We start from the raw sequence: 27,000 nt of genomic DNA, 5'->3' as shown, positions 1-27,000 counted from the left end.
CCAAGACACATAATTAAAGTGTCGAAAGTAAAAGACAAGGAGAGAATCTGAAAAGCAACAAGAGAAAAATATTTCATGACATACAAGGTAGCCCCCATAAAACAGTGAGCAAATTTTTTTCAGCAGAAAGTTTGCAGTCCAGAAGAGAGTGTCACAATTTACTGTGCTAAAACAAAAAAACAAAAAAACAAAAAACCTGCCACAATGATAACTGGCAAAGTTATCATCCAGAACTGGAGAAGAGATAAAGAGCTTTCCAGACAAGCAAAAGGTTAAGAGTTCATCACCACTAGACCAGCCTTAGAAATGTTAAAATGGCTTCTTCAAACTGAAACAAAAGGGTATTAATTAGTAACAGGAAAAAACAAGAAAGTAGAAGTCTCAGTGGTAAAGGTAAATATATAGTAAAATTCAGAATAATTAATGTTGTAAAGATGGTGAGTCAATTTCTCATAAAGCCTATAAAGGTCAAAATAGAAAAGTAGTAAAAATAACTATGACTACAATAATTTGTTAAGGAATACACAAGATAAAAAGATGTAATTGGTGACATCAAAACCATCAAACATGGTGGGAGTAAAAATATAGAGTTCTAGAATGTGTTCAAACTTAAATTGTTATCAACTTAAAATAGACTGTTATAAATATGTTGTTTTATGTAAGCCTCACAGTATCCACAAAGCACAGAACTTATTATAGACACACAAAGATTAAAGAGAAAAGAATCGAAGCATACCACCACAAATCAAAAGTAAGAGAGCAAGAAAAGAAGAATGAACAGAGGACTTACAAAATTACTAGAAGACAATGAACAAAATGTCAGTAAGTAAATATTTATCAATAATTATTTCAAACGTAAACCAGCTAAATTCTCCAATCAAAAGACATAGAGTGGCTAAATCATAAAAAAAAGAAGACCTATCCATAGGCTGCCTAAGAGATTCACTTCAGATGTAAAGACAAACACACACACACACACACTGTGTGAAGGGATGGAAAAAAATACTCCAGGCAAACAGAAACCAAAAGAAAGATAAGGTACCTGCACTTTTATCAGACAAAGACTTTAAGATAAAGACTAATAAGAGATAAAAGTCATTACATAATGATAAAGGGGTCAATCTAACAAGAACATATAACATAAACATTTATATACCCAACATAGGAGCACCTAAATATAGAAAGCAATTATTAACAGATCTAAAGGGAGAAATAGACAGCAATAGAATAATAGTAGGGGGCTTTAATACCCCACTTTCATCAATTATTAGATCATTCAGACAGAAACCAATAAGGAAACACTGGCCTTAAATAATATGTTAGACCAGATGGACTTAACAGACACATACAGGCCATTCCATCCAAATGCAACAGAATGTACATTCTTCTCAAGTGCATGTGGAACATTCTCCAAGATATAGCATATGTTAGACCACAAAATAAGTCTTAATAAATTTAAGAAAACTGATATCATATCAACATCTTCTCCAACCACAATGTTATGAAACTAGAAATCAATTACAAGAAGAAAACTGGAAAATTCACAAATATGTGGTGATTAAACAACAAGCTACTGAACAACCCACGGGTCAAAGAAGAAATCAATAGAGAAATTAAAAAAAAAATGCCCTGAGACAAATAAAAATAGAAACACAACATACTAAAACCTATGGGATGCAACAAGAGGGGTTGTAAAAGAAAAGTTCATAGCAATAAATGCCTGTATTGAGGAACAACAAAGATTCCAAATAAACAATGTAACTTTAGACCTCAAAGAACTAGAAAAGGAACAAACGAAGCCTAAAATTAGAAGGAAATAATGAAGATCAGAACAGAAATAAATGAAGTAGAAACTAAGAAAACAATAGAAAAGATCAATAAAAGAGCTATTTTTTTAAAAAGATAAAAACAAAATTGACAAAACTTCAGCTAGATTCACCAAGAAACAAATAAATAAAATCAGAAATGAAAGAGGAGACATTACAACTGATACCACACAAATACAAAGGATCATAGGAGACTAGTCTGAACAATTACACACTAACAAAATATACAAACCCAGAAGAAATGGATATTCCTAGAAACATACAACCTGCCAAGACTGAATCTTGAAGAAACAGAAAATCTGAATAGATCAACTGTTTGTAAGGAAATTGCATAAGTAATCAAAAACCTCCTAACAAACAAAAATCCAGGACCAGATGGCTTCACTGATGAATTCTACCAAATATTTAAAGAATAATTAATTCTAATCCTTCTCAAAGTCTTTCAAACAATGGAATAAAATGGAACATTTCCAAACTCATTTTACAAGGCCAGCATTACCCTGATACTAAAACCAGACAAGACCACCACAAGAAAATTACAGGCCAATATTCCTGATAAACATAGCTGCAAAATCCTAACAAAATATTAGCAAAGTGAATTCAACAATACATTAAAAGGGTCATACACTATATTATAGGGATACAAGAATGGTTCACATCCAGAAATCAATCAATGTGAAATAGCACACTAACAAAAATGAAGGATAAAAATCATACGATTATCTTAGTAGATGCTGAAAAAGCATTTGGGAAAATTCAACAGCCATTTTTGAAAAAAACTCTCAACAAAGTAGGTATAGAGGGAATGTACCTTAACATAATGAAGGCGATATATAACAAGCTCACAATCATCATACCCAACACTGAAAAGTTGAAAGCTTTTGCTCTAAGATCAAGACAAGGATGCCCACTCTCACCACTTTTATTCAACATAGTATTGGAAGCCCTAGCCAGGGCAATTAGTCAAGCAAAAGAACAAGTAAAAATGCCACTATTTGCAGATGACATGATATTATATACAGAAAACACTAAGGACTACACCAAAAACCTGTTAGAACTTATCAACAAATTCAGTAGAGTTGCAGGATACAAACTCAACATACAAGTATCAGTTTCATTTCTATATACTAAAAACAAACTATCAGAGAAATCAAGAAAACAATCCAATTATAATTCTATCAAAAAGAATAAAATACCAGGAATAAATTTAAACAAAAGACCCATATACTGAAAACTCTAAAACACTGATAAAAGAAATTAAAAACACAAATAAATGGAAAGATCTTCTCTGCTCATGGGTTGAAAGAATTAATATTGTTAAAAAGTCCATACTACCCAAAGCAATCTGCAGATTCAGTATGATTCCTATCAAAATTCCAATGACATTTTTTACAGAAATAGAACAAATGATCCTAAAATTTGTATGGAACCACAAAAGACCCTGAATAGCCAAGGCAATCCTGAGAAAGAAGAACAAAGCTGAGGCATCGCATGTCCTGATCTAAAATTATATTACAAAGCTATAGTAATTAAAACAGTATTATATTGGCATAAAACAAACACATATGTCAATGGAACAGATTACAGAGCCCAGAAATAAACTCATCCATGCCTGGTCAATTAATTTATGAAAAGGACCTGAGAGGGGTGCCTGGGTGGCTCAGTAGTTAAGCGTCTGCCTTTAGCTCAGGTCATGATCCTGGGGTCCTGGGTTTGAGCCCCGCCATCGGGCTCCCTGATCGGCTGGGAGTCCGCTTCTCCCTCTCCCACTCCCCCTGCCTGTGTTCCCTCTCTCACTGTGTCTCTCTCTGTCAAATAAATAAAATCTTAAAAAAAAGAAAAGGACCTGAGAATATGCTATGAGAGAAGACCAGTTTCTTTAATAAATGGTGCTGGGAAAACTGGACAGCCATATGTAAAAGAATAAAACTGGAACACTTCATTTTTTTTTAAGATTTTATTTATTTATTTGACAGAGAGAGACATAAAGAGAGAGGGAACACAAGCAGGGGGAGTAGAAGAGGGAGAAGCAGGCTTCCTGCAGAGCAGGGAGCCCGATGCGGGGTTCGATCCCAGGACCCTGGGATCATGACCTGAGCTGAAGGCAAATGCTTAACGACTAAGCCACCCAGGCGCCCCAAAACTGGAACACTTTACATCATACACAAAAATTATCTCAAAATAGGGCGCCTGGGTGGCTCAGTTGGCTAAGCGACTGCCTTCGGCTCAGGTCATGATCCTGGAGTCCCTGGATCGAGTCCTGTATCGGGCTCCCTGCTCGGCAGGGAGTCTGCTTCTCCCTCTGACCCTCCCCCCTCTCATATGCTCTCTCTCTCACTCTCTCTCTCTCTCAAATAAAATCCTTTAAAAAAAAATCTCAAAATGGATTAAAGACTTGAACATAAGACCTAAAACCATAAAACTCCTAGAAGAAAGCATAGGTGGTAAACTCCTTGACATTAGTCTTGGTTACCAAAAACAAAGGCAACAAAAGCAAATATGAATAAGTGGGATTACATCAAACTAAAAAGCTTCTGTAGAACAGAAGAAACAATCAAGAACATGAAAAGACAACCTACCAAATGGAAGAAAATATTTGCAAATCCTATATTTGATAAGGGGTTACTATCTAAAATATATAAAGAATCTACATAACTCAATAGTGAAAAACAATCCAATATAAAAATGGGCAGAGGATCTGAGTAGACATTTTTCCAAAGAAGACATTTAGGTACATGAAACAGGCCAATAGGTACATGAAAAGGTACTCAACATCACCAATCAACAGAGAAATGCAAATCAAAACCACAATGAGATATCACCTCTTACCCATTAGGATAGCTATTTTCAAAAAGATAATAACAAGGGTTGACAAGGAAGCAGAGAAAAAGGAACTCTTGCGCACTATTGGTGGGAATGTAAATTGGTGCAACCACTATGGAGAATAGTCTGTAGCTTCCTCAAAATCATTAGAAGTAGAACTACCATATGATCCCATAATTCCACTCTTGGGTACTTATCCAAAGGAAATAAAAACACTAAGTTGAAAAGATATATGCACCTCCATGTTCACTACAGCATTATTTAGTCAAGACATAGATGCAATGTAAGTGTTCACCAATGGATGAATGGATAAAGAAAACATGGTATATATACACAAATGAATATTAAGCCAAAAAAAAAAAAAAAAAGGAAATCTTGCCATTTGTGACAACATGAATGGACCTTGAAAGCATTATGTGAAATAAGTCAAAGAAAAACAAATATTAGATGATCTCACTTACATGTGGAAGCTAAACAAAAACAAAAACAAAGTCAAACACAGAGAAGACATTGGCAGTTACCAGATATTGGGGGGCAGAGAGAGTAAAATGGGTGAAGATGGCTAAAAGGTAAAAAACTCCAGGTATAAAATAAGTCCTGGGGATGTAATGTACAGCATGGTGACTGTAACTAATAATACTGTATTGTATATTTGAAAGTTGCTAAGAGAGATCTTAAAAGTTCTCATCACAAGAAGAAAATATTTGTAACTGTGTGATGATGGATGTTAACTAGACTTATTGTGATAATTATTTCATAGTAAAGATATTAAATGATTATGTCATACACCTGAAACAATAGGTATGTCACTTTTATTTCAATAATTTAAAATTTAAAAAAGTAAAAATTTAAAATTTAAAAGAAGTATATAAAATTTATATCATTTTGAATGGCCACTAATATTTGACTGTTGACTATTTGATAATCACTCTGTAGACTATATTTGCTACTGTAAAAATATCTCAAAAAACATTGTAGCACATTTTTATTTACTTGTTCTATTACTTCATAATAAATTACTAAAATTAAAATGGGTACATTTACATAGTAATGCACTTCAGAAAGATGGTACAAATTTACATTTCTAACAACAGTAAGTGAAAATGCCTTCTCCCCTTCATGCTAAACCTAAGAAGACAGGGTATAATGTTGCTTCTAATTTGATCACTTATTTGATTCTGTAGCTTTTCATTTTTTCATTGGCTAGTTGCATTTCTCCTTTCATCTGCCTACTCGGGTCCTTTGCCTAATTTTACATTAGGAAATTATCTTACCAATTTGTAAGAGCTCTTTATATCAAAATATTAATCCCCTGTTTTATATGTTTAGTTTTCTCATTTCGTCATCTTTCAACTTTCTTCATAGAGAGGTTTATTTGGCTATACAAATGTTTGAATCCAGTCTCCTTTTATGGTCTTGATTTTAATGCACTGATAAGAAAGGCCTTCTTGTAAAGATAATAAAATAACTTCCTATGTTCTCCTCATATATTTGTATCATTCTGAGTTTTGATTAGTTTGTTTTTATATTTAAAACTTTAATTTTTTAATCTGTAGTGTGAAATACAAATAAAAATTAATTTCAAATCCCAAGGCAATTATTATATTAAATCCATCCTTTCCCGTCTCAATTTCTGGAACTTCTTTTTTACAGAATTTGAAACTCTTACTTCTTTCCATCCTTTCTTTTACTTCCCCCCCCCAAATAAATTCCAACAATTTATCTTCGTCCTCCTCTTTTGAGCTGTTGATTCTTTTTATATATCCAGTGATTTTTGCCCTCTGCAGGCTACTCACACTTACAAAAGGTGGTTTACACTGTTCAGAATTGGTAGCAAGAGTAGGCCCAGCTGACCATGGTTAAAATCTGCTCTCTCTCCTTTCCTACCCAGCATAGCACATCAAGGGCCTGGGGGATTCTTCACTCCAAGCAGTTCCTGCTCCCGGGGCCTGATCCCGCCCCATTAATCCTCCCTCAGCACAGGAGATGGCTTTTCCTTCCTGCCTTGGCACACTTAACCATTACTGTGGGATCCTTCTGCTTCTGTGGAACTCATATAAACTTTCTCAGAATGCTCTGGGGTTTTTGGAAGGATGATAGAGCACACATGCATAAGCTTCTATACACACTGCCTGTTTGGTGTGATATGAGTTTTGGTTCCTGGAAAGTAGGGGCCCTAAGTGAATTAATGTTACTCATCTTTTGGGCAATTTTCTCTTTTGAAATCCCCTGATAACAGTTTCCTCCAGCCACGTTTCCCTGTCTACCATTCATACAACTGTTGGTCAAGCTTCCCAGGCTGTGGAGAAGTTTCATAAAATAAAACTATTTCTTCCATATCACTCATTGCCTGCTGATCTTTACTCTGGGTTTCCTAGACTATTTAGTTGAGGACAGCTTCAATATTCCACGAAACATGCATTTTACCACGGGGTAGAATGCTTTTCCTGGGCGTACTTTTGTGGCATTATCAACACTAGCCATTGGCATACCTTTAGTTATCGTTATAAGTTGAAATTGTTCAATAAAGCATTAAATAATAATGGAAAAACCAGATGTAAAAACATTGGTAAGAGCCATTTGAACTGAGGAAAGCTTAGTTTGGTACCTTTGAGCTCACTAGTTGAGAGTAAAGGAAATAACTCCTTATTGTAACAAATGACAGACCTTGAAAAATCTGTAATTGCACTGTTCCGAATTACAGTGCACTTATAGGCTTGTATTTTTAATATAAAATTATTTCCAACATTAACAGAACTATAACAAATTATCACTGCATAAGGCCACTTTAACAGACATGTGCATAAGAAAGAATTGTGTTAGCCATGTCAATTCAAGTAATCAAATTATGTTTTCTAATTATTATTTCACAATTTTCAAATAATGTGAAATTCTTGAATAAAATGTTGGTGTGTTTTCATTAAATATTAATTATAATCAAAGGAACTTGAGGGGGAAGAAATTATCCAGTATTTTGAATCAGATCAAGGCCAAACATTTTTAGACACATTTTTCGTACAACCATTTTGTTACCTTGTTTTTAATTGTTTTCATGAATGTTCAACCACAAATCCTGTCAAATTTTAAGTTAATGGGTTTTCATTTTGTTTTTTACTGCATATTTAATTATTGTGAAGTCCAGGGCCCATTTACTCATTCCTTATTCCCCACTCCCCTTAGAAATCAGTATGTCCCTTCCACTCACATCTTATTAGCTAAAGCAAGTCCTAGTCATGCCTAACTTCATGGGGGTGAGGAGAATAATCACCCAATGTGTTCGGAAAAGGCAGGAGAACTGTAAATATTGTTGAACTCTATCTAGTGAAGCTACCATGCCACCTGAGAGGTAAAATCAATTTTTTTATTTTAAAAGCTATTGGATTGCTCAACGAATTTTTTTTTAAGTGACAAATTTTTAAAGAGCAAATTATTTCCCACCTCTCTAAAATATTAGCTATATACAGGTTTCTGGGTTCTCCTCCTCTATTCCTTTTAATTTTTGCATGGTTGTAATCATACTCTAAATACTATTCTTTGTATTGGTCATAATGTCATATCCATTTTCTATATTGCTGAAGAATATAATTTTTTATTCTGGTGTAATATTTAAAATGGAATTTCTCAATTAAATATAGTCTTAGATTATTTAATAATTCCTATTCTGATTTTAAATTTATATTCAATCCAATGCTTAACCTCTCCCTATGTTTAAAGAAAATAAATCAAAAAAACAATACACATCATGTCTTAGGCACTTGTAGGAAAACCTGCTATTTCTGGTTCTTCTTAAAAAGCAGATTGTTTATGGCCAAAAAAGATGCTTAGTTCTGAAAAATTCTAAAGAGGCAATTATAACATAATAAGTAGCCTAAAAATCCCAGAAATAGAAAAGAGCAGAAAATGACTAAAGGAATATGATTATTAAATTACCCAAATATGTTATTATGTCTAAAGATGTTTTAAGTTTTAAGACAGCAGTACAATACTTTAAGAAAAGCAATTTTACTTTACAAAACTCTTTCTTACAAAACCAAAAGCTAAGAAAGTAATGTAAGATAATCTTTCAGTTTGTGAAAGTATTTACCTCAAGTTTCCATATAATGGCAAGTTCCCTTAAGTGAGTTTGAAATACAATATATAAAAATTAAATTAGCTTCAAAGTTGTTCAGGCATGTCCCTAAAATATGACTGAGCAATTCCTGTGCTGAACTTTAGGATGCTGAAGCAACAGGCTCAACTATGAATAGTGACTATTAACAGAAGGCAAGAAGAAAATATACACATTCAAAAATGAGCCATTGGCAAGAAAGTGGCTTTCAGACAACTTCTGGTTGTTTAGGAAAATAATCTTAAGAATGCTCCAAGGGAATTTAATAACACCTATTACACGAAGAAAAAATGTACACGTTTAAAAAATGTGTCCTACCATTTGTACTTCACTATCACCTTGTTCCTCAAATTTTGTTTCTTCTTCCTGAACTGAGTTGGACTCATTTTCTCGTTGTTTACCCTCTTCTTGGAGCTCTTTGCTGATTGCTGCTTCTTCATTCTTAACTTCATCCTTGACAAAGTGAGTTACTGTGGCAGTATGTTCTTGTAATGATGTTGGAACAGGGCACAGTGGTGTGACATGGTCATAGTGTGTATGTAGGAGGCGTAGAGCAATGTCACTTGTTGCTAAAATCCTTGGAATTTCAAATCCAATTTGTGTTTCAGAGAATCTGACACTTTTGTACCTGTTAATAATTTTAACAAAAGGGATGAGATCCTAGGAAACTGAGTCTGTTGAGAATTTATACCTAAGCAGTATTTCGCTCCACTCGAATTTTGCCAAAGTTTGGGGTCCTGATGCTTGCTTGCTTGCTTTGCAGCATTTGGACCCAGTTGCCAATGTTATCCTTCTCAAAACACTCTCTTGGGATCTATGACCCCATACTCTTCCATCTCTGGCAGGTCCTTCTCTGTTTCCCCTGTACGGCCTTTTTCCTACTGTCCCTTAAATGTTGACATTATTCCACTCTCTATCCAGGCCCTCTTTCTTCTTCCCTCTACACGGTCTCCTTGGATATTATTCTGATGCCTGAATCATAACTTATGTTATCAGTTTTCAGCATGAGTTCTATGTTTCCTGGGATGGGTTGGCAGGGGAAGAGGCATCCCTGAATGGGTTTTAAGAAGTCCAAAAATGCCCTTACCTATGATAAGTATATATAAGTTCATAAGAGTCTATGATTCCCCAAAAGTTAAAAACTACTGATCTATATGACGTCTCCTCAAAATAGATCTCCAATTCAGATTTTTTTTAATGCCTTCAGACATTTGTACTTTGATATTTCGTAAGTATTTCAAACTGAACAGGTCCAACACTGAACTCATCATCCCTGCAACCCCCCTCACTATCACTCTCAAATAAAACAAAACTTGTTTCTGCCTCTACTGTTCACTATATTAGTAAAAACACACCATCTAATTCTCTTCTTAAATCTGAGTAGCTAATACAGGGCTATTCATTCTGCTTCTTTTAAAATTATACAGATTAATTTTTTACTCTTTTATATGTAACACATTTTACAATGAAAAGGGTTATATTATTATATCATCTCATTAGATTTAAATGACAGAGTATTTTACAGCAAATATAACCTGGAAAATATTTTGACCCTTCCTGTTACTAAATATCAAAATTAAACTCCAATTCTTTCCATTGTCATATGACCAGTCTTTTCAGAGCTGGGACCAGAACCCAGGGCTCCTTTTACTTTGCTAATTTTTTCCTAAAACTCACTGCCATACTAACTCAATTACTTTGAAATACTGAAGATTAAACAGAAGTGATCATGAATTTATCATTATCATTATCATTTCTCAGAAAAATGTTATTTGCTGAAAATAACTTGCCTAAGGTAGACAAACAGCAGGTTTGTGATTCAAACCCCAGTTGGCTGACTTCCTAACATAGGTTTTTTCCCAAGTATACCATCCTAGTATACAACAGGCATCTGCCTGGTCATCATGATGTGACTCCCAATGTCTTTTGACCTATAGTATCACCCACAGGAATACCTTGGATTCTTCTTGAGGTTTGCCCACACATATAGAGTAACATTTTCATCTTGAATGACTTTTTCCATATTTCCACTGTCCAGATCTGCTAATGTACTAGCTTGCTATAAGAGAAAAAAAGAAAACATTAAAAAAGATGAGAGGCCTCATAAGCTATGCAACTTAGAGGAGTTATTTCATCACTTAGGTGTTAGATTTGTTACTTAAAAGAGTAATTTGGGTAAAAGTATCAAAATAACAAAAAATTGTTTTAAAAAATTCTCTTAATGATATAAATGTATTTAACCTAATTAAATGTGCTTCACCTTTCCACTCAGTTTCTCTTACTGTGTCTAAGGATTCAAGTTGCTCCTATAGTCCCAGGATTACTATTATATTACCCTTTTCAATTTTAACATTATCATGACTTTAACTATTCACATGCTTCTTTATCTGTACCTTATTAAAATGTAGATCATGCTACTACAAAAGTTAGTCTATTTCTGAATATCATCAAGTTTAGAAAATATCCAGTTCATGAAATCCAGATGGGTCATGTTTTATAGTCCAATACTTGATATCCAACACTAAACACAATTTAAGGATGTTCTTATGAATGTTTTAATAAAGACTAATATAGCTTGGTGTATATTAACTCTCTTAAATGGCTTAACTAAGTCAATATTGTATGTATTTAGTTGCCATAATATAAAAACTTAGAAGTATTAGAGATTGAATTTATTGTACATTTTTAAAAAGGAATTGATCCCCCACACTTTTTTTCCCCCTGGGACATTCACTTTGGAAGCGTTCAGAATAGTTGTCTTATAGAACTGTTCCACATTGTGAATTTATCTGATTCCTCATGGTATTGCTTAACTTGCTCTTCTATCCCCTTTATTTTTTGAAAGTTAGGTCTAGGTAGGCTTAATTATTTTCGGCAAGAAGGCATTGTAGGTTATGTTGTATTCTATATGTTGCATCCTATCAGGAGGCATATAATGTCCCACTATTAACAATGTGGATTTGATCACTTGGTTAAGGTGATAAGTACCCATATCTCCCAGTTGTGAAGTACACTTTTCCCCAATCAGTAAGTAATCTGTGGTCTAATACTTTAGCACTATGAGAATCATGTGTTCCTCAACAACTTTTCACCTAATTATTTAAGTGAAAATGATCCTTATCATTTATTACATTGAGGATTAAAAAATGGTGATTTTCTAACTGACAATTCCTTCTACATTTATCAGATGGCATTCTTTTATAAAGAACTGTTCTTTCCCTCCACCCCCCTTGCCCCCTTCCTTTTTTGGAGTATCACTTTAGACCCACGGATTTTTATTTATTCAGTGGTCTATAATCAATTATAATTATTCTTTATGATATTCAAATTATTCCAAATTTGACCAGTGGGAGCCCCTTTAAGCTAGTTCTCTCCCTTTGGATACGACTCCATTAGTCTCTGAGCATTTATTTGCTTTCTAGCACAAGATAACTCAACCTCATTTTTCACTTACCCTGCTCCAGACCTGGAATTGGCTGTTTACCCCAACTAGACCTGGTTCCATTTTATGGATTAAAAAGAAATCTGGTTCATACTGATATTTCCATTTCAAATTTAACATTACAGTATTTTTTCTAATCTCCTTTTCTTTTACATACTATATCTTTTTCTCTTAAAATAATCTTGATTACTAAAAATTATAATACATTTCCTTGCTTTTCTTACAATATAAATAAAATAGTTCCAAAATTACATTATGAATATTACTACTAACAGTAAATTTAGTGAAATTTAAGCCTTCTTTGCAGTTCTTTTTGTAATTAGAACATATTCTACCAAGGCAATACAGAGACCAAAATAAACCAAAAGATAAAATAGACAAAAAAAAAAAAAAAGTGTGATTTTTAGGTTGTTTTCTGATTTAAAGAGCAAAATAAAACAAAAACAGCCATAGAAGACATTCATGGGATAGGATATTAGCCAAAATTTAAATATGGACTGGACATTAGATTATGGAATTATTACTCTCTAAGGTATAATAATGATTTTACAGTTATATGGATATTATCATTAATGATAAGGTATTTGGGGAAAACAGAGTGACTACCAATTATTACGATCTTTGTCAATTTATCTAGAGTAGGGAATATTTAACATATTTAACATATTTATCTAGAGTAGGGAATATTTAACATATAAATTTTGTGAATTTATTTTCATAGTGATCCTACTAAACCTTAGCAAGTATAAGAAAAAAAGGGGGGCCTGGGTGGCTCAGTTGGGTAAGCATCTGCCTTTGGCTCAGGTCATGATCTCAGGGTCCTGGGATTGAGCCCCACATTGGGCTCTCAGTGAGGAGTCTGCTTCCCCCTCTCACTCTCCCTCTGTGCTCTCCCCTCTCTCAAATAAATAAATAAAATCTTAAAGAAAAACTGGACTTTAACTATATTGATAATGTTTTTTTAGAAATATTTACAATTGTTATATCTGGATAAATATGTGTTCAAATTATTCTACTGACTTATCAATAGCCTTGTAATTAAAAAGATACCAGATTTTTTTATCATATAGTGTAAAATTTAACTTTTTAAAAAAAGTTAATCATAAGTTATAAGCAAAAAACATCACACTTACTCTGAGAAGTATTTCTGTGGCTATGTTAAACTTAAGATGAAGGAGCTCCTGCAGTTCTAGAATTGATCCTTGGTACTGTATTATATTTTTATCTTCCAAATCATATGGTGGTGTTTCCAACAAAATTAATTTCAATTTATCAATTAACTATAAAATAAAAACAATGTAAAAACTTACTATAAAAATAATCTTCTGACAAATAGTCAAAAAGTGAAAAGGGGATGTTCTATCACTTTTGAATTGAGGCACACATCATATCAGTAAAACATAAAAATCCTTTCTTATATTTATTGTATTATTTAAGATCATGGAAAAAATAAATATTTTCTCCAGAAACTCCATTATAAGAATTCCCAACTATCTGTCACAGAGCTTTTATTAGCAAGTTAATAGAACAGGGACAGCTGGGATACCTAAGCCTATGGAACAGTAGAAATGATGATATAACAACAAGGAGGAGGAGGAGCAGGACATGAAGAGAGTCATTAATATATACTGAACGTTTATGTAGGCGTCCAGGGCAGGCCACCCCCAAATGAACCATAAAGGCACAATACTGATCATTTTGAACTGAAGCTACTTGAGAATCAACTGGTACAAAGACACTCAGACCCTCCTCTGTCCTCCTGAAATCAGGAAACATATCTCCCATATGAAAAATACCCTCCCTGTACTAAGAAAAAACATCTTTATCACCACAGACATGGACTTTCAAGTAGAGAAAACTGTGGAAATAAACCTTGTTACTTTTTTACTAATCTACTACCTCGGCCCAAATTCCTCTTAAAATTCCTTACTAATTCAAGCTCACAAACACCTGTTTTCCTTATCCTGTAAATTCCTCACAAATCTATTGTTTCTTTGTCTAAAATTTGCCTGCCTCGGTCATTTCTTTGGGTCTCAATTTCATTATTGGGTCTTCATGTGCACGTAATAAAATCGTCTTTTTTCTCCCATTTTCCTGTCTCATATGAATTGAATTCTCAGTCCAGCTGAAAGACCTTGAAGGGTAGAAGAATTTTCTCTCTCCTACACTTAACTATGTGCCAGGAACTGTCCTAAAGGTTTATATGTTGTAATTCATTCTATCTTCATCATAACTCTATGAGCTAGATACTGTTACTGTGCCTATTTTTATAGATAAGGAAACCAAAGTAAGGAGTTTGGAAGACCCCACCCCATCCTAACAAGTAAAAAGAAAAGCTCAACAGACTGAAAAATCAGCAACTCTTCTTTGATCCCCAAGAGAGGAGGAGATAGGGCAAACACCTGCCCTCAAGATTGGAGAGATCTATATTCAGGAGCAAAAGCCACTGCAGAAACCAGTGCCAAGTAAGAACATCTGAATTGTAAATGACAAACTATTGGAGACTCAGTGTAGACAACTCTTGAGAGTTAAAAACTCCAGGAGAACACAGCCATGGAAGAAGAGGGCCCACAATATTGTTAGATTTACCTCCAAATGCTCCACCAGGTTCTCATAATAACTGTAGGAGCAAACTCCCCTCCTATTTCTAGCAGAGGGAGGGGAAAGAAACCGTTTTTGAAATACATCAGAGTACTCTTTTTTTTTAAAGATTTTATTTATTTATATGACAGAGAGAGGCACAGCGAGAGAGGCAACACAAACAAGGGGAGTGAGAGAGGGAGAAGCGGGCCTCCTGCGGAGAAGGGAGCCCGACATGGGGCTCGATCCCAGGACCCTGAGATCATGACCTGAGCCGAAGGCAGACGCCTAATGACTGAGCCACCCAGGTGCCCCCAGAGTACTCTGTTCTTAACAAGGCCTGATCTCAGGGGAAACTACTTAAAGCCTAATCTGCAGGAGTTTTATCAGAGCCTAACTCACCTGGGGGAAAGAAAATACACAACTCCAGCTGGCTCTAGCCATTCCCTCCCACTTAGGAGGGAATAAAAACAACTGAAAACACTTGTGAAGTTCACCATGCAGAGATGCAGAGACACAGGCTTTACTAAAAGACTGAGACCTAATTTCACAGGTCTTCCCCTCTCCCCACCTTACCTCACAGTCCCATTACTAAAGGCCTATTTACAGAGGCACAAAGATGTTGTCCAAGATCACACTGGTAATAAGTGGCTAGGATTGAAGCCCTGTACATCACTGTGTCTTCTTCATTTGTGAAATGGGAATAATAGTGCCTATCTCATAGGGTTATTATAAGAATTCAGTAAGTTACTATTTCTAAAGCCTGGCATAGTATTATTTAAGAGCCTGCCAAATAAATTTGATCATTCGGAACTTGGTGTTCACCATGTCATCAATGCTATCCAATTCTTTCTGTTCCTCATCTGCTGCCTGCTTTAGTTTCCTATTGCTATGATCATTCTCTTCTTCCATCTCCTGTTTTGTTTTACTTACCTTTTTTCTCATTTTCCCTATTATTTATTATGTCCATTTCTGTAACCCACTCTCATAATAGGAAGATTTCACTTCCAGCTTATCACTGATGAACTCTACTACTTCTGCTACTTCCCACTCTCTCTAGGCTTTTGCAGAGCATCAGAGACCAGCATCCTGTCATGGAAGCATGGCAGAGAGGATATGCAATGGCAAGAACACCCCATGGTGTGGGGGAGGCTCCATGGAGCCCTTGGAAAGTCAGAGTAAGGGGCGCCTGGGTGGCTCAGTCAGTTAAGTGTCTGCCTTCAGCTCAGGTCATGAGCTCAGGTCCTGGGATCGAGCCCCGCATCGGGGCTCCCTGCTCCGAGGGAAGCCTGCTTCTCCCTCTGCCTCTGCCCCTCCCCCCGCTCCTGCTCTGTATTTCTCTCTCTCTCAAATAAATAAAACCTTAAAAAAAAAAAAAAGAATGAAAGAAAGAGTAAGACCCATCTGAAATCTCATAGGAGGCTCTCAGTAAGTCACAATTTCTCTCTCTTTATACGTAGAATGGGTCTCATAAGCTTGTCCAGATCAAATTAGGCAATGCACGTTAAGAGCTTAACAGAATCTGGAGTTACTCCATCTTACAACAACACGTAGAAGTAAACCACAGTGATAAGAAACACAAAAAGGTGGGGAGGAATTTTAACAAAAAGCATTAGAGGATAAAAGGACCAAGAGCAGTGAATCCCGTCTAGTTTCAACTATTATCTAGGTGTGTCTAGTGTGCATTTTTCTATTCATCCTAACTTGGGATTTGTTGGGTTTCTTGAATCTGAGGGTTTGTATCTTTCCTCAATTCTGGAAAACGTCAGACATTTTATCTTTGAATATTGTCATTCCCTCATTCTTCTGCATCTCTTTCTGGTACTCCTTTTCAATGTATTTTCGCCTCTTTTCCTCTGTCATACATGTTTATTAACTTCTCATTCATATTTTCCATCTCTTTATCTCTCCTATATTCTGGTAAATTCTCCCAATCAACTTTGGATTCACTTGTGATTACGAATCATTTTCTTGTTTCCCTTCTCTAAGCTAAAGATGAGCCAAACAAGTTCGTATCATCTTTTGCCGAGTAGGTATTTCCCCTATTACCCACAATAACTTTTGGAGGCTCCCAGCCATATAAGGACTCTCTGATTCAACTTGCTACCTTTCACATTCTCTAGGCTTTGCCTCCTGATGGTCCTTTAAACCAATGCTAACCCAAGACTTAACAGAGAGGGCAGTCTCTGGGGAAGTGGCTTCTCTGGGAAGCCACTGACTTTGAGACTTGCCCACTTTTCTGAATTGGCCTCTAAGATTTTCCCTTACTTTGTTTTGAACTAGGCAATGAATTTATTTTTTTTTAAAGATTTATTTACTGGGGTGCCTGGATGGCTCAAATGGTTAAGTGTCTGCTTTTGGCTCAGGTCATGATCTCCAGGTCCTGGGATCAATCCCCACGTTGGGCTCCTAGCTCAGTGGGGAGTCTGCTCCTCTCTCTCCCTCTACTTCTCCCTCTTCTTGGGATCTCTCTGTCTCTCACTCTCAAATGAATGAATAAAATCTTTTTAAAAAGATTTAAATATTTAATTTATTTATTTTTAAAGATTTTATGTATTTATTTGACAGAGACAGCAAGAGAAGGAACACAAGCAGGGGGAGTGGGAGAGGGAGAAGCAGGCTTCCCGCTGAGCAGGGAGCCCAATGCGGGGCTCGATCCCAGGACCCTGGGATCATGACCTAGGCTGAAGGCAGACGCTTAATGACTGAGCCACTCAGGCGCCCCATATTTATTTTAGAGAGAGAGAGACAGCATGCAAGATAGAGCACTGGAGTAGGGGAAGGGAGGGAGGGTGAGAATCTTCAAGCATACTCCCTGCTGAGCACGGAGCCATGTGGGGCTCAATCTCACCATCCATTAGATCATGACCTGAGCCAAAACCAAGAGTCAGACACTTAACCGACTGAGGTACCCAGGAGCCTATAGGCAATGAATTTAAATATCATTAAAAAAAAGTTGTTTCTAGCATTTTTAAGTGCGTCGTAATGTGGTAGATCCTCAGGGTAGTCTGTCCATCCTATTTGCAGAAGTAGAAGGTACAATGTTCTTACTCATCTTTGTACTTTCATGCCTTAAAGGATAGGTGCCTGGCACATAGTTAACATTGAAAAACATCTGTAGTGAATCACAGAATAGTGGAAAATTTCAACTCAGGATAAAATCATGCACTTTTTCCCCAAGTTATCTACATAAATGGATGCAAATTTTTTTTTTTCTGCTTGGATTAGACACACATAATGTTTCACATTTATGTTATGTTGACCTTATATCTAAGGTGGCAAAGATAAAAAAATTTAAAAAAGGAGTTGTAAAAATAAAAAAAATGAAACGATTAGCAAATAATTTTTCTCCATAGCCAAGCAAGCAGTAGTGTTAATTGGCAAGTATGATAGTTATTCAATTTATTTTTATTTTGGAGTCAGTATCAGACAGTTTGTAATTTAAGTAATTTAAAATTATAAAATAATATTCCAATACCTACATTTAGCACTAGTTTACTCTTCGCAATCACTTCCTCAAGAGTCTCATTTGTTTCCTCTTTCCACAGGCTAATGAAAGTATTAATTTCTGGGGATATTGAAGGATCAGGACTCCCGTCACATTGAATGTAGTGTTTCCACTGTGGAATAAAAATGTCTGAAGGTTCACACTGATGAAAATTCAAAGATTAAATAACTTTTTTCAAAGTATCAGTTCTCATAACCTAGTTTTTCCAATTTAGGCAAAAAATATTATGACTTTAACTGCTTACTTGAGACATCTCTAAAATAACAAAATTCTCTTCACCAAAATAATTTAAAAGCTTCCATAATTCAAGTAAATAACAATTCTAGTAATTGTCATATTTTTAAAACAGTATTTATGAGTTGGTTTTGTTTTGCTTTCTTCTCTAATCATATAACTTCTATATTTACAAAAGCCAACACAGGCTAATTTCCACTTCTCAAATTGTTACTAATTAAATACCATTGGCATTTTAGTATGAGTTCTTCCATTCATTCTGTAGTCTATGCAAATTCTACATTTGTAATCATATTGTACTTAGAGTTTTTTGCTTAAAATTATACCGCCATCTTTTGTCATATTGTTCGTTTTTTCTTTTTCTCCTGATAATAATCTTTATTGTTTCCAAACTTACGCTGTTTTGAGCAACACTAGATTCCATGAAGCTCAGTTTTCTATTTTAATTTAGAATAATTTCCTCAGTATAGATTCCCCAAATTTAAATCAGAGTCAAAAGATATAAAAATTTCAAGGGTCTTATTATTGACAAATAGTTCTCTACAAAGCTATGTGAATTTACTTTGCTACATGCAATATAGGAGATTTGTCCAATTAGAGATGTTTTACAAAGTCAAAGTTTGGGAGGATTAAAAAGGATATCAGACTATAACTCCCTCTTGTGGTACAAAAGTATTGGTTCACACACACGTAACACAAATCAGTCTTACCTGAGAAAGCAATCTAGTATCTCGTTTCAATTTCTCTGCTTCAGGAAAACACCCCTCTAATAAATAAAGTTCTTCAAGTTCTTCATTTCTCCTTTCCAGATCCTGTTACATGGGGATAAATACATTGGCTAGCTCTTTAATTTTAGCTTTATGTTTCACAAGTAGCATCTAAACTTTACTGAAAAAATACTTAGTTTCAAAATGAACACTAACTAAAGTTAGTTTGAATGTAACCGCTATTTCCAAAAGGTTTCATCTGAAACTGTGGTTTGTGAATGATCTGCAGACTCCTAGTGGGTCCCCAAGACTCTTTAGGGATCTATGAGGTCAAATCTGTCTACATAATAATACTAAAACAGTATTTGCCTTTTTTGCTGTGTATACATTTGCACTAATGGCACAAAATGGTATAAAATTCTGGGTGCCTCAGCACAAATAAGTCACAAGCTGTACTAGGGGGCACATTCTTTGGGGGAGAGGGGTGGGAAACAGCCAGTTTCACATAAGAATGATGTGATGAAGTGAAAATTATTAATTTTATTAAATATCAACTCATCAGTATATGTCTTTTGATTATTCTGTGTAATAAAATGGGAAGTATACATAAAGGACTTCTGCATATCAAAGGACAAGACTGTCTTGAGAAATAAATACTTGTGTAATTATTAGAGCATCTTGGCAGACACTCTCAAAAATGAATGAATTGAGCATGTCAATTCCAGGGAACAACTAAAAGTATTTGTTACCAATGATAAAATTCAAGTTTTCAAATAAAAATTCAAATTTTAAAGGGGTACCAGGGTGGTTCAGTCAGTTGAGCATCCGACTCTTGGTTTCGGCTCAGGTCATGATTTCTGGTCATGGGATCAGGCCCTATATCATGGGGCTCTGTGCTCAGTGGGGAGTCCCCTTGAGATTCTCTCCCTCCCGCTCTGCCCTTCCCCCCTGCTTTCTCTCTCAAATAAATGAATCTTTAAGGAAAAAAAATTCAAATTTTAGGAAAACTTATATCTACGCCGTGAGCTTGACATTTTTTCCTTAAAAACCTTTCTGATTTGATTGGAGATGAAATTAGTGCATGTGATTTTTTATAATGAACAATAAAAATGTGTCAGTATTTGGAAGGAAATAATTCAGTAAACCAAATTTTTCCAAGCAACGAATGCATGATATTGCAAAATCATACATGGATACAAGATCTACTTAAAGAGTAAGATAAATCAATGTTTTAGTGTAACAGAGCATGAAAAGCTCATTGATATGATTTCAGATTCCACATTGAGAAACTATGATTTATTGAGTTTTGGTATAGTATCAAAAAGAATATTCACAGTTATCTGAAAGGCTATTACAATATTCCTTTTTCCAACTATGAATCTTTGTGAGGCCAGATTTTCTTTATATACTTCAATCAAAACAACACATTGAAACAGACAAAATACTGAAGTAGATATGAGAATCCAGCTGTCTTTTGTTAAGTCTGACATCAAAGAGATTTTAAAAATATAAACAATGCCACTTATTTCCCTAATTTAAAAAATACATAATGTGTGGTTATGGATGTAACTATTGTATCGTAGTAATCATTTCACAATATATACAAATATCGAATCACTATGTTGTACACCTAAAACTAATATAATGTTATATGTCAATTATAAATCAATAATGTATATTATATATGTAATTCTATGTATAGTTGTTTTCTTTCTTAAAATGTTAATACATTTTATTTTTACTAATGTTTATTTTTAACAATATTAAATATCTATTAATATAATGCATCTTAAAATTTCTCAGTTTGAATTTCTAATATGGTAAATATTGATAGATATAACCCACATAAACAAATCTCCTTGGGGGTCTTCAATTTTTAATACTTAAGAGGTTTCTCCTCAGATCAAAATATTTCAGAACTACTGATCTGAAAAATTCTGGTGAAAAAGAGAAGTAAAACTAAAACAGGAGAGGTAGAAATTGAGTTTGGGGGTGGGGGAGGGGCATCCCTGTTTATCTATAAACAGATTGAGAAAAATAACAACGCTTACAAGCTCTGAAGCAAAGCTATTTATGTCTAAATCCTGGCTCTGCTGCTTCCTTTCCCTATTCCTCAATTTCCTTATCTGTGAAATGTGGGTAATAATTTCACTAACTTTCTGGTACGATTAAATGAGTTAAACCAGTTTATAAAGGCCTAAACACTAGTGGTAGGTATGGGGGAGAGTGACGTCACATGGCCAAACAGATCTGATAGCCACATAGTTTGTCTTCATTAATAACATTACTAGGGGTGCCTGGGTGGCTCAGTCGGTTAAGCGTCTGCCTTCAGCTCAGGTCATGATCCCAGGAGGTTAAGCGTCTGCCTTCAGCTCAGGTCATGATCCCAGCGTCCTGGGATCGAGTCCTGTATTGAGGTCCTTGCTCAGCGGGGAGCCTGCTTCTCCCTCTGCCCACCGCTCCCCCTGCTTGTATGCACGCGCTCTCTCTCTGTCTCTGACAAATAAACAAAATCTTTTAAAAAAATACTACTAATGTTTATATACTTTCGCTTCAAGTTGATGCCATTTTTCTTTCTCAATCCGTTGTATTTCAAGCCTTTCCATTTCTTCTTTTTCATATTTCACACGAGCCTCCTCTAAAGAACCAAACAAATTTTTTTCTCAGTGATTATATCAATCTATTTTTAAGCCCTTAAAATTGCTTAAAGTATTTTCAAAATGTAAGGGTGGTGGAATTTTTATAGAAGTCACAACCATATCATGTGATAGAAATAAGACGAATGCTAGACTTCTTTCAAAAAACAACATGACTCAAACTTTCTGGCCAAGAAAATAGGACTATAATGATATTTCTCTTGCCCAAAAGGTTTATAGAAATCCAATAATGATTTAACCAATAAAAAGTGACAGATCTATCATGGGTAATTAAGGAGAGGTAAAATCTTCAGAAGATTTCCATAAGTTCGTGACATCTACATCATCAGAAGCAACTACCCTAATCTTCTCTTGCTTTCACTATTAAAAAGAAAATATGAAATATATGTTGAAGAATATGAGTTTAATCCAATATAATAAAACTTTCCCCAAGATCTAGATCCTGATAATGTATTCTTATCATGAGCCACCTAAGAAGATTTATAATGATTACACATAAAAAATCAACATGGAACCAGAGGGCAGACTTTTAAAACCTGAATTTGAATCCACACATGTTCTTAATGCTAAAAGCTACAACCACTTGAAATAGTCAGATTTTTAAAATCACTTTTTGGTATTTTAAATAACTGATATTTTTATTAATTTTTAACTGACTTTTTTTTTTTTTTTACAAATGAAAATCCTCTTTAAATTTGGCAAATAAATACTATTAAACTCTAAGAACTTAGGCTGCTCTGTACATTTCTTGCTAGTGTCTACTTCCTATATTTAGTGAATTTGAGTTTCAGAATTCTTACTGTACAATAAGCACCAATGCCTCTGATTTCATCAGTTAATATAAACACTTCAAGACAGGTTGGCCAGAGTTAGCAAATAAAAATACACAGTGCTTAGTTGAACTTGAATTTCAGATAAAAGAACTGCCCTTTTTAAAAAATTTAAATATGTTCCATATTGCATGAGGCAAATTATTCCAAATTATCCATTGTTTATCTGAAATTCAAATTGAACTGGGTATTCTGTATTTTACCTGGCAACTCCACTTCTGAAAGTGATGGGTGTGTACTAACGGAACTTTCTGGGTACCCTTTAAGCAGCAGACATTTATTATAAAACAGATGAAATTTGAAAAATTGAAGAATTTTGAAAATCCTTTTAAAAGAATGTAGAAATACCAACCCATTGCTATATTCCCTGCGTATGAAAATAGCAACACTGTGTATTTTGTACCTTCCTCTCTCTGCCGTCTTTCCTCCTCCTCTTGTAGCTGCTTTAATCGTTCAGCTTTGGTGATTTTCCTCTTCTTCCTGCCAGACTTAAATGTCACAACAGAAAAAAGACTTAATATTAACATGCACCCCAATTACTTTAAAACACGTATCCCTCAAATAGTAATTTTGAAAAACACTTATGCTTCCATGAATCCAGTTTTTCATTCGTTCAAACAAGACTGTTACGTACAAAGCCTTGACCCAATGCATTGAGGACAAAGCATGGAAACAAGTAAGAAAAATAAGCATATAAGTTATTTAAAGGCAAGAGTGACAGTGCCAATTTAATTACTATACAATTAATACTATGCAATTAATATGCAATTTACATAATTTTCTCATTCCCAGTTTCCGCATCTTTAAAATGGTGCTAAATAAGACTTCATTTGGGGGTGCCTTGGGTGGCTCAGTCGGGTGTCTGACTCTTGATTTCTGCGCAGGTCATGATCTCAGAGCTGTGAGTCAAGCCCTGCGTCGGGTTCTGCGCTCAGCACAGAATCTGCTTCAAATTGTCTCTCTCTCTCTCTCTCAATCTCTGCCCCTCCCCCCACTCACGCACCCTCTCTGTCTCGCAAATAAATAAAATCTTTAAAAAATACCTTTCATTGTTGTAAGGATTAAAATAAAATATATATACAATATATATAAAATAGATGTCAAATATATATAAAATATATGTAAAAATAGTTTTATTACTACTACATGTCTATAATGATTAAAAATACTTTATAGAGCAGGTAGGATTTAAGTTTGTGCCCAAAAGATTTTAACATTCAGATATGTGGGAAAGGTATCTCAGGAAGAGGGAAATGCAGGCAATAAGATACGGAGACAGGATGGCCCTGCAAAGGCAAGAAGTTCATGGGCCCTGAGGAGATTCCAAGAAAAGGTTACAGAAATGAAAATGGAAAAAAAGGCTGGAGTCTATGCTATAGAGGTTGGACAGTATTCTAAAAATGTGGAAACCCTCTAAAAGTTTTTGAGAAAGGCTGTGGCTATTAAGAATATAATTTTGAAAACTAACTTTTGTATTAGAAAAAAAAGACTATGAAGAGGATACCATTTGGGTGACTATTAAGAGTAGTTACTAAAACTAAAGTCATAACAATGTAACAAACACAGGAGAATGGATCCAATAAATATTACATAAGCTAACTTATTTGATAATGATAAAAATTGGAGGCAAGGAGAGGAATGAATTAGAGAAGAGTAAAAAGAAAAACTGTAGTCCAGAACAAGTAAATTTGGATGCAACATTGTTGAAAGGAGTTTAAATATAATTAATATGAAGTGTGAGTAGAGCATCCAGGCAATGTTTGCTGGCACTGAACCTGGAGAACTAAGCTTTAGCAAAGAGATCAGGGCTATGGAATACAAATTTGAGAACTATCTTGGTGATAACGACCTCCTCTCCATTTTCCCAGGAAAGGATAGAAAGAAAAGAGCACTATCTCAATTTAGCAATCAGTAGAGTGGTTACTCCTTGGAATATACAGACTTTTGGATAACCATCTTCTCCTTTTGGCTCACCTACTGCAGAATGCTCCATTGGAATCTCTAATCCATTAGCCCTACCATTTCTTCATTGATCATTAAGCCCCCCATTCCTCCACTTCTTTACCCAGGTTAGGTTTCACAACTCATCACCATAATGTGTTAATACACATCCTCATGACAAGCTACCTTACGTTTTATAATGAGCCAGGTATGAATTGACTCTATTTCCTCACACACTGTTTTAAAAAGATGCAATTTTAACGTTCTGATCTTAACACAATTTACATTTTAGGGTCAATATTGAATGTTCCATAGAAACCAGGACTCAAATTTTAGGCAACCAAAGCCTGTTTGTGAATACAGATCTTCCTTGAGATCGGGTTACATCTCGGTCAACCCATTTTAGGTTGAAACTATGGTAAGTAAAAAATGCATTTAATATACCTAGCCTACCAAACACCATAGTTTAGCCTACCCTACCTTAAAAGTGCTTAGAATGCTTACGTTGGCCTACAACTGGACAAAATCATCTAACACAAAGTCTATTTTATAATAAAGTATTGAATATCTCATGTCCTATACTGAATATTGTACTGAAAGTGAAAAACAGAATGGTTGTGTGGGTACAGAATGGTTATAAGTGTTTTGGTTGTTTAAGCCTGTGATCAGGTGGCTGGCTGAGCTGGGTGGCTCACTGTTGCTACCCAGCATCATCAAGAGAGTATTGTACTGCCTATCACTAGTGCAGGAAAAGACCAAAATTCAAAATTAGAAGAATGGTTTCTACTGAATATGTATCACTTTTATGCCATCATAAACCTGAAAAATCACAAGTAGAACCATTGTAATTTGGGGACTGTATGTACAGTGTTCTAAAATTAAAATAGGATTTTAAAGTACAGGTATGAACAATAAGTCCCCCCACTGCACATTCTTTACAGTTCTAGGCTGGGAAGTACTTGGGCACCATTCTTAATCTATTCAAATAAAGTCAATTCAAAGAAAAGTATTCTAAGTCCTGTAAAATCTCTTCACAGCTGTATTACTAAAAGAATCCAAATGTCAAAATGTCATTAATAATGCCATTTTCTTTACTGGAAGAACAGTCATAGTTATTAGCTGGGAACAACTGGAATCATCTATGTATTCATGAACCTATAAGGTAATTTTCCCCTACAATCTAATTCATGTCTTCTGCTATCCCATGTATTCTATGAAGTACAGTGGTTTCTGAAAAAAAAAAAAAAAACTGCTCTAAATGCAGTGATAGATCTTCTAACAGTGTAACTTTTCTGTAGTCTTGTACAATTTTCCTCGCTTTTGCAATGAATAATACTAGTTTAAGTTCTATCAAGTTTCACAAGCATCTTTAGTGAAAACATTAAGCTTATTTACATTTTTGGTGATACCCTTAAATCTTTCTTCATTAAAAAATTAATATTATAAATTGCATTGTGAGAGGGTTTTTTTGCATCTTCGTTGCACAATAATCTCACAGGTAACGTCACTAAAAATTATTACCAGTTCCACAACTCCAGGCTACAACATAAAAGAAATTCACACTATCTCAATACCTCTACTGCCACATTTCACCACAAAGAACAAGAGACACAAAGTCCCTTGGTACCTTCATTTTGCTAACACCAATATTTGAATTTTCCCTTAGTTTCATAGCCTAGGCCCTGGGGCAATGAACCACTAAGATTTAGATCCACTCTGGTTTTGTAAAGCAAGAGAGTAATTGTGAAAAGGGAGGACTTCATGACAGATTTTTCCCAGTAAAGGCGAAATATGGAAGTTGATGATCTGGAAACTGATTTCCATAAAACTATCTGTGTTCTGGCATCCTTAGAAAATCTTTGTGTATCTCTGAGAGTACTTTTTACTTGTAGGTTTATTTTGGTAAAAAGACTTCTTTTTTTTTTTTTTTTCTTTTTTTTTTTTTAAGATTTTATTTATTTATTCATGAGAGAGGGAGAGAGAGAGAGAGAGAGAGAAGCAGAGGGAGAAGCAGGCTCCCAAGGAGCAGGGAGCCCGATGCGGGACTCGATCCCAGGACCCTGGGATCATGACCTGAGCCGAAGGCAGACGCTTAACCATCTGAGCCACCCAGGCGCCCTATTTTGGTAAAAAGACTTCTGATCCAGACTGCTGCAATAGCTTTTTAACTGGTCATCCTGATTCTACTCTTAACTTCCCTACAGCGAATTTTCCACTCACCTTTTAAAAATGTAAATCAGACCATGTCACTCTTCTGCTTACAACTTTCCTAGGCTACCAATCACACTCAGAATAAAACCCAAACATTTCACCATGGCCTACTTGGCCATTATTGCAATAGCTG

General features: G+C 35.0%; 1 protein-coding gene across 6 annotated transcripts in view; it reads right to left on the bottom strand.

Moving 5' to 3' along the window:
- Positions 1-27,000, bottom strand: part of DNAI7 (dynein axonemal intermediate chain 7) — a 60,005-nt gene that overhangs the window by 21,060 nt on the left and 11,945 nt on the right. For 5 of the 6 annotated variants that reach the window (XM_025879712.2, XM_073877835.1, XM_073877839.1 and 2 more), the window contains 7 exons: positions 23,119-23,203; positions 21,775-21,866; positions 19,232-19,333; positions 18,262-18,399; positions 13,333-13,479; positions 10,713-10,816; positions 9,076-9,385 (listed from right to left, as the gene is read on the bottom strand). In XM_025879712.2, the coding sequence (XP_025735497.1) occupies positions 9,076-9,385; positions 10,713-10,816; positions 13,333-13,479; positions 18,262-18,399; positions 19,232-19,333; positions 21,775-21,866; positions 23,119-23,203 (978 nt within the window). The remainder of the gene's footprint in view (positions 1-9,075; positions 9,386-10,712; positions 10,817-13,332; positions 13,480-18,261; positions 18,400-19,231; positions 19,334-21,774; positions 21,867-23,118; positions 23,204-27,000) is intronic. The other variant, XM_073877836.1, reaches the window with a different exon arrangement.

This window comes from Callorhinus ursinus, unplaced genomic scaffold, assembly GCF_003265705.2.
Source record: "Callorhinus ursinus isolate GAN/ISIS: 27379988/994484 unplaced genomic scaffold, GSC_fseal_2.0 scaffold27, whole genome shotgun sequence".
NCBI lineage: Eukaryota > Metazoa > Chordata > Mammalia > Carnivora > Otariidae > Callorhinus > Callorhinus ursinus.
This window is presented reverse-complemented; position numbering and strand designations above follow the sequence as displayed.